Here is a 9464-nt window from a genome sequence, read left to right on the forward strand (position 1 = left end):
TAATTTCGTTCAGCATTTTAAGTGCCGATTGATAATTTCGGGCCATTTTCTAATTTTATTATTATTTGGGCTAAAATAAATAAAATAAATTAAAAGTTTGGGCCAAAATAAATAATAAAACAATAAAATAAAAAAAGGTTTGGGCTAAAATTAAATAATAAGTTTGGGCTGAAATTAAAACTATGCTTTGACCAAACATTAAGACTGATCCATGGATTATTAAAAAATACGAATTTAATTAAATACGATTTTTAAGCACTCTCGGGATTAAATACTGAACCCGACTAATAGTGGCGGTGAAAGGTTGTTCATCATCGGGTTTGGTTTTGGGGAGACATTTTTAGGTGTCTACAGGTTACAAATCTTACCTTATATATTTCTCAACTTCCTCACAATGACAATTGAACAAGACATAATGATGCGCTTGCGCCCATGTATCGTAATCAAGTATGTTTCCACGATTTTTTTTCTTTGAGGTCCTTCCTTTTCCTTTGGTAGGATGTCATACTTTAGGGAAATATGATTTTGAGGTACCACACTCATTAACTTCGCAAACAACTACGGAGTAATAATCATATCGACCCTTACAAGAAAATTCAGCAATTGCACAATTCATGAAACAAATAATTATACACAATAACATGGCATAAATTTTACGAGAGAAAAATTAAACAATGCTAGATGGTTCTAACCTTTTCCAGAATGACGTTTAGAATGCCTGTCAGATTTGCTGTGACGGGATTTGTCTCTTTTCTTGTTACCTTTGTCATAATCATCTGATTTTTTGTGCCGTTTGCCATGACCTTCATCTGCAGAATAACAACATCAACAACAACACAAATTACCTTAAAATTGCAAATATCAACAGAAAAGTAATTAATTAAGAGTGTAAAACAATAATTCAGGAAGAGAAAACCTTGATCTGCACTTCTTTTTCTAGTTTTATCCTTGGATTTTCGATCAATACCCATTATTGCGGCCTGTCAATTAGTTGGTTCGATTAACAATTTTGGGTACCAATCCGAATTAAATTACTGCACTGACAATTAAATTAAATTATACAGTATCAAAGATGAACCCTAGATTGTGAAATTGACATGATGACTTTAAGAGAAACAACAACTTACCTCAGAAGCTGCTTCAATGGAGGATACAAGTATTCGATGGAGAATGTGAAGTGCGATGTTGAGTACGCTTCAATAGAGAACTGAGAGAGAGGGGAGCAGAGTCACTAGCCAGGCAAGGGCGTGAGGTTATATACATCAAAATCCTTTTTTTTTTTTTTTTTTTTTTTTTAATTCATAAATAAATTCATATGACATCTACTAAGAGATTTAGCTCTAATGAATCATATAATAACTAATATATAAAGCAAAACTTTTAGCCAGGTCACGAAATAGCGACATTTGGCTTTTCAACTTTTCGTCAAGTGTCGCGCCACCTTAGATAGATTTTAATAGACTTTATACATAAAAATCGCCAAGTGTCGCACCACCCTAGATATATTTGGATAGATTTCATAAGATAAAAAGTTAATTTAGAATAAGATTGTTAGTTTAGAGTTTTGTTTTCAATAAAATACAAAATAATAAACTTATAATTAGGCCACAAGACAACATCATTTAGCGTTTTAATTTTTCACGCACCAAGTGTCGTACCACATTGGATAAATATAGATAGACTTTGTGGCAAAAAAAGGTTAATTAAGAATTCTATTTTCAATTAAATTGAATCATAATATAATTTTATCTTAAAAGTCCATAAACAACCCGGGCATCGCACGGGGCACAAAACTAGTATATAATAATTGAATCAAAAATCCTAATGGGGGGAGTATATGCCACTATCTAGTATAGGCGGTCATCGCCCCATACCAAAGTACAATATATATATATAAATATATATATATATATATATATATATATATATATCGTCAACACGACATAAAGTATAGGGGTGTAGATGTAATTACAGCATTAACTTACACTAACGGACTAACGGTGTAAGTAAAGTGGAAAGCAACGAAAATACGAGGGAGAAACTGAGAAATCGAAACCCTAGGAGCGAGAAAAGGCAAGGGCGATACTTGAATCTACATGGCGTAGGATGATTTCGGCTTCCTTCCACTGATTATGAGCTCGCAATGTTGTTAACATTCTTTTGTTAAGTAGTGACTGAGGTTTCGCGATATCGAAACCCATGCTTGATTTGTGCTTGAGCTATTCGATGTGCTTGAGTTGTTCGTTGTGTTGTGGTTAGTAGTTCTTCGCTATTGAGGTGTGTATTTAAGGCTATTAGGTATGTACATGTTGTTTGAGATGAACTTTATGTCAATGAGTAGCATGTTGTTTTAACTCTGTTCAATTGCTGAATTGCTCTGCTAGTTTGCTCAATTTCTTCTAGAACTCAATTGCTAAAATGCTCAATTTCTAAAATGCTCAATTGTTGAATTCCTCCGTTGTATTGTTGAATTGCTTGATTTTTGAATTGTTGAATTGCTCAATTGATGAGGTGCTGAAATGCTAAGTTGAATAATCCTAAGCTGGTCATAATAACTGGTTTATGATGTAATGTATTAATTTTGGAAATGATTCCAGGTTCTCAATTGGAGATAATGCAAAAATTCTCAAAAACTCGTTTGTAAATGCACTTTAAACCCCTGCTAACTCTAAAGCCACATTTCTCTGCGTATGATTTATAATATTCCTCTATTTCTTGCCAACCATTGAACACCATTCCAACTTTTGGAGGTTCAACAGAGGTCATTACAGATACCTTATTTTTTGAAATAGTTTTAGGGGTTTGAATTGTATGAATTGGCCTAATTGGGAAAGAGGTCTCCCCCATTGGTGTAAGAGAAATGTTGTCCAGCTTGTCTGTATTTACAAACTCATCATCTTCACCAGTAGGGCATATTTCAATCAATGCCCCTATCTGATCACACCACTCTATTTCATCCTCTACTACATACCTTTCTAAAAACTCGTCCATATCTGCCCTTCCTAAATTACTTCCTAAGAATACCGACCTGTCCCAAATACTCATCCATCTCTAACCTTCTTAAATTGGTGAAATGCTCAATTGCTGAATTGCTCTGTTGGTTTGCTAAATTTCTAAAATGCTCTATTGTTGAATTTCTTGATTACTAAATTGCTGAATTGCTCAACTGATGAAGTGATGAAATGCTAAGCTGAATAATCCTAAGCTTATCATAATAATGGGTTTTATGATGTAGTGTATTAATTTTGGAAATGATTCCAGGTTCTCAATTGGAGATATTGTGAAAATTCTCAAAAACGCGTTCGTAAATGCACTTTGAACCTCTGCTAACATTGCTCTGCGTATGATTTATAATATTCCTCTATTTCTTGCCAACCATTGAACACCATTCCAACTTTTGGAGGTTCAACAGAGGTCATTACAGATACCTTATTTTTTGAAATAGTTTTAGGGGTCTGAATGGTCTGAATTGGCCTAATTGGGGAAGAGGTCTCCCCCATTGGTGTAAGAGAAATGTTGTCCAGCTTTTCTGTATTAACAACCTCATCATCTTCACCACTAGGGAATATTTCAATCAATGCCCCTATCTGATCACACCCCTCTATTTCATCCTCTACTACATCCCTTTCTGGAAACTCGTCCATCTCTGCCCTTCCTAAATTATTACTTCCTAAGAATACCGGCCTGTCCCAAATACTCATCCATCTCTGACCTTCTTAAATTGGTGAAATGCTCAATTGCTGAATTGCTCCGTTGGTTTGCTAAATTTCTAAAATGCTCTATTGTTGAATTATTTGATTATTAAATTGCTGAATTGCTCAACCGATGAAGTGCTGAAATGCTAAGCTGAATAATCCTAAGCAGATCATAATAACGGGTTTTATGATGTAGTGTATTAACTTTGGAATGATTATAGGTTCTCAATTGGAGATAATGCAAAAATTCTCAAAAACTCTTCGTGAGATTCCAAGAACAATAAATTATAATAGTTTTGGTGTTCAATTCCAATTGAAAATGTGTTAAGTGTAGTCAATTGGTTAGTGAAAAGTGGATTTGTGCAATTTTTATCTGTACAGGTTAGGACTCATTCAGCAAGTCCTCAAGTTAAAGTCTCTGAACTAATTGTTTATGGTATGGCTATTGATAGATATTGTATTGATTTGATTAGCTTATTTGAACCCAATTCAAATTTAAAACGATCCATTTCAAATTGATGATGTTAATCTTATCAAAGATGATTCTATTAGCGTTGGTGGTCAAGTGAAGAGAAAGGGTGAGGTTATTAAGCAGCAAGTTGAAATGTATGGGAGGGTAAGTTTTAAGTTAGTGTCTTGTTTTTCATTTTTATCTTTGAACTTTAGAAGGTGAACTAATTTTAGTAATTATATCTGTTATCTTAATTTTGTAGCCACCGAATATGAATTGCCGTATTGAGATCTTTTCTAGAATATGTCATACTTTTTATGATAGAAGGATATGCTGGGTTAATGAAATGGGTTTGGATGGGTTGTTAACACCTTCAAGTGAAATACACTTACCTCGGCAGTTGGGTATATTGGATAATGAGTCGAACAGATCCTGTGCATAATGTGCTTATTGCACCTGATGGGAAACAATTTAGGTTATCTACTAATCAAGTGCATTGGGTCTTAGGCATTGCTAATGGTGGTTTATCTGTCCCGACCAGGAAGTGTTTTGGGTGATTTTGTAATACCCCGTATTTTTAAGCCATTTACTAATTATTAATTATGGATTTTTCTGAAATATTTTATTATACAAAAACAATATCTATTTAAGTCCATATATGATTTTACAAAGATATAATTTTATTACGCTTTATAATTATATGATTCAACTCAAAGTTGTCGGAATTTCAACCTCCAGTATTTTGCTTCCGAGTCAAACTAACAAGTACCAAATTATTCCTCCTTCCGTAATCAAAGTCAACCCTTATATTAATACTACTCATATTCATAACATTTATTAGGCCGACTACATTTATTGGGTCAGCAACATTTATTGGGCCAGCTGCAATTATTAGGCCAACAACATTTATTAGGTTGGCCGCATTAATTAGGTTGGCAAGCATTTATGAAATCGGTTGGAATAGTGCCTGAGTTGGGGTTATAAATAGCCATGGAACATGAGCTATTTTCATCACATCTCCTACTTCTCTTCTTACTTTCCTTCTCCTTTCTCCTACTCTCAACTACTATTACTACTACTACACCTATGCAACGTACTACTACTACCACTACTACTACTACTTCTTCTTCTTCTTCTTCAATTCTTATTGTTGTTGTTGTTGTTGTTAGTATTGTAGTTGTTACTGTTGATATTTTTGCTACTACTACTACCTACGTACTAGACTACTACCTTATTATTATTATTATTATTATTATTATTATTATTTATGGATTATTAAAGATACTTTCATGAATACAATTAGTGTTAATTTTATAAAAGGGTTATGGTAATGAATTGTTCATGCACAACTAGTCAAAGTCGATAGTCTAAGTCCTTGTGTCTATGGGTTGAAAAGTATTTGATTAGGATTATTGGTTTGTTATAGAAGGAATTTCGGGCTCAAAATTAGGAAATCTGTACTTGTGTGCAAGGATCAAGGTACGTAAAAGTGTCTAGATCTTTTAAAAGTGACTTTTATATGCAACGTGATTTACATGTTAATTGATTTTGAACCATGTTTAAATGATTGTAAAATATATTTTGGAGAAACATGTTTTAAGTGTTTGATCTCTAATGTTTCAATATTTCATATGGTCGATTATAAACTTGTACTGAGATTCAAGATGTTTTAAAAAGGAAGTTTTATTGTTTAAATTATCCCGAGTATGGGATATTGAAAAATTTATTTAACAGGATTTACTCCTTGGATATTTAGATTTTGAACTCCCACTATGCGGAGTAAGTTGAAGACTATGGACTTTGTATGACCTAGTATTTCCCCTTGATAGCACTATGTAAAGGAGTTACTAGCTTGGAGGTGTGCACACTTAGATGGAAAAACGATTTATGAAAATATGGACTGATCCATCCTATTCGGAATTATCTTTGGAAAGTTGGTTATTTCGAAAATTGGTTCTTTTGACAGGTTTTTATACATGAATTTCTATTCAGGAATGATTTGGATAAATTATGATTTATCAAAGTTAAATCTCTTCAAAAGAATGTTTAATTAATTAAATTGATTTTACATGTCTAGCATTTGTATGTACTTAGCATTTTGGCTAATATGTATTTGTTTTGTTTTGGCTTGGCCCTACTAGATAAGTGATGGCGATCGGACAACGTGAACTATATGCTGCATTGGGAATGATGGGCGGTGATCACCTAGTTTAATTTAGTAAACATAGTATTAGTGGTGTAGCTACTTTGAAAGTGTATCAAACTATTATTATTACTATTATTATTAATAAAAGATAAGGACTGTTTTCTGCTACAAAACTCTGTTAAGCCTTACCTAATCACGTGGCGGAAATACTCCCTCATTAATCTCTAAAGTTGGATTAGCATTGTTAAATATTAGAGAGTAATTTGGGGGTGTTACAAAGTGGTATCAGTTTTCGGGTCTTAAAAAAAGATAAAAATTGGAATATAAAACTGATGGGTAGACCTAAGAAGGGCATATAAGATAGAGTTTTGCATTTGTTTTCTGAAAGTATATATTTAAGTAAAAACTACTTTCCACTTTAATATGAAGAAAGATTAATAGTGGGGATTATTGGATTGGCAATGAGCTCTGGCTAGGCAGGACTTGGGCTCAGGGCAACGTCGTCCCTAACCTCTCCTACCTGGGATCTGATTGGTCCAATTAATCCACATTATGAATCAAATATTCAACTTATAACTATATATATACATATAATATTTCCGAAATTAAAGAGTTTGAAACGTATTCAAAATGATTTCGAACTTTACGTGAATTATGTGCATATGGACTAAGCAAACGTCCAAACTTTGTTTTAGAATATAAAGATTCGAATTAAATTTCGAATTGCATTAAGATTGATAGTATTTTAGGAATTTTTATATTCCATGAGGTGAATTACCCGACCCATGACTTGGAGTTAGCCGCAATTTTATTTGCATTGAAGATTTGGAGACACTACTTGTACGAAGTGACATGTAGGATTTTCACCGATCACAAGAGTTTGAAGTATATATTCACTCAAAAGGAGTTGAACATGAGACAACGACAATGGTTGGAGTTGATTAAGGATTACGACTTAGAGATTCAGTATCATGAAGGGAAGGCTAATGTTGTAGCTGATGCATTAAGTAGGAAGTCAAGTCATGCAGTTAATGCGATGACCCTACCAGATCAATTATGTGTGGAGTTACAAAAGATGAATTTGGAAGTATTTGAACAAGAAGAGGTAAAGAAAATTTTGGGTGCCTTGTTGAGAAAACCGTCGATTTATGATGAGATTCGAGAAAGTCAGCCTGGGGAAGAGAATTTGAACAAAATTAAAGAAAAGATCGAGGAAGGGCAAATATTGGACTTTGCTATAGCCGATGATGGAAGCATGGGGTTTAAAGGGAGATGGTGTGTTCCACATAATCGAGGTGATTTGAAGCAAAGGTTGATGGAGGAAGCTCATAGCTCTCCTTATTCAATGCATCCCGAAGGGGATAAGTTGTATAAGGACATGAAAAAGACATTCTGGTGGCCGAATATGAAAAGGGAAGTGGCAGAATTTGTGGCTAGATGTTTGACTTGTCAAAAGGTCAAAATCGAGCACAACAGACCCCAAGGAAAAGTTCAATCCATGGAGGTGCCTAGATGGAAGTGGGATTCGATCTTTGTAGATTTCATAGGAGCTTTGCCAAAGACACGAGCAGGAAATGATACAATTTGGGTCATAGTGGATCGACTAACGAAGTGTGCAATGTTCATACCCATGAGGAGTACATGGTCGATGGACCAATTGGGAATAGCGTATGTTATATTTGTGGTGAAATACCATGGTGTGCCGAAGGATATCATCTCGGATAGAGACTCAAGGTTCTTATCCAACTTCTGGCAGAGTTTAAAAAAGACTATGGGGACTAAGTTGTTGATGAGCACTGAATTCCACCCCACATCCGATGGTCAAATAGAGAGAACAATACATACATTAGAGGATATGTTGAGATCATGTGTTATGGAGTACCATGGTTCATGGGAAGATCATTTATACTTAATATAGTTTCCCTACAACAACAGTTATCATGCAAGTATTGGGATGGCACCATTTGAGGCTTTGTATGGGTGAAAGTATAGAAGCCTGATATGTTGGAACGACATAAGTGAGACAGTTACACTCGGGCCAGAGATGATCGAAGAGACGGTGAAACAAGTAAAGATGATTCAAGAGAAAATTAAATCTGCACAAGATCGTCAAAAGAATTATTCAGATTTGAAGAGGAGGGATGAGGAATATGAAGTAGGTGAGAAAGTTTTATTGAAAATATCTCCGATGAAGGGAGAGATGAGGTTTGGGAAAAGAGGAAAGTTAAGCTTGAAGTACATTGGACCGTACGAGATAATCCAAAAGGTGGGAAAAGTAGCATACAAGTTGGATTTTCCTAATGAGCTAGAAAGAGTTCACAATGTGTTCCATGTGCGCCAAATTCGGAAATACATACCAGATGTTTCTCATGTTTTACACCCTGAAACCATCAAGATGGACGAAAACTTGACTTATGAAGAAAGACCTGTGAAGATTTTGGATAGTAAAGTGAGAAGCACTAGGAACAAGGATGTTAAGATAGTCAAGGTTCTATGGTCAAACCATAAAACCAAGGAAGCTACTTGGGAAGTCGAAGCAGATATGAGGAAAAGATACCCAGCGTTGTTTTCTGAGGTCTGTAGTCGAGTTATGGGGGCGTAACTCCTTTAAGGGGGTAGAATGCGATAGAGTTTCGCGCTTTTGCCCTTTTTGGTTAGTTTTAGAGACATTTGGAGTAGTTATGCATTGTGCCAGAGTCATAGTTAGAGTTTTTCTGAGTCAATATAAGTTGTGCATGAATCAATTTGTACTAACTTGAAATATTTAACCAACTTTATACTCAAGTTTCGAGGTCGAAACTTCTTTTAAGGGGGGTAGACTGTAATACCCCGTATTTTTAAGTCGTTTACTAATTATTAATTATGGATTTTTTCGAAATATTTTATTATACAAAAAAATATATCTATTTAAGTCCATATATGATTTTACAAAGATATAATTTTATTATGCTTTATAATTATATGAGTCAACTCAAATTTGTCGGAATTTCAACCTCCAGTATTTTGCTTCCCAGTGAAACTAACAAGTACCAAATTATTCCTCCTTCCGTAATCAAAATCAACCCTTATATTAATACTACTCATATTCACAACATTTATTAGGCCGGTTACATTTATTGGGTCAGCAACATTTATTGGGCCAGCTGCATTTATTAGGCAAACAACATTTATT

The 9464-nt window shown here is 34.4% G+C and overlaps 1 protein-coding gene and 1 long non-coding RNA gene across 2 annotated transcripts; one reads left to right on the forward strand and one right to left on the reverse strand.

Moving 5' to 3' along the window:
* Window positions 1-692: 692 nt before the first annotated feature.
* Window positions 693-1692, reverse strand: LOC110690348. Its single transcript, XR_002505079.1, has 3 exons — window positions 1128-1692; window positions 917-980; window positions 693-809 (listed from the first exon to the last, which is right to left on the reverse strand). It is a non-coding gene; the product is annotated as an uncharacterized LOC110690348 (long non-coding RNA).
* Window positions 1693-8336: 6644 nt separating this feature from the next.
* LOC110690261 lies at window positions 8337-8894 on the forward strand. Its single transcript, XM_021867086.1, has one exon. It carries the CDS (start codon window positions 8337-8339, stop codon window positions 8892-8894), a length of 558 nt encoding a protein of 185 aa, XP_021722778.1.
* Window positions 8895-9464: the final 570 nt, after the last annotated feature.

The sequence above is a fragment of the Chenopodium quinoa genome, unplaced genomic scaffold (assembly GCF_001683475.1).
Source record: "Chenopodium quinoa cultivar QQ74 unplaced genomic scaffold, ASM168347v1, whole genome shotgun sequence".
In the NCBI taxonomy this organism is placed as follows: Eukaryota; Viridiplantae; Streptophyta; class Magnoliopsida; order Caryophyllales; family Amaranthaceae; genus Chenopodium; species Chenopodium quinoa.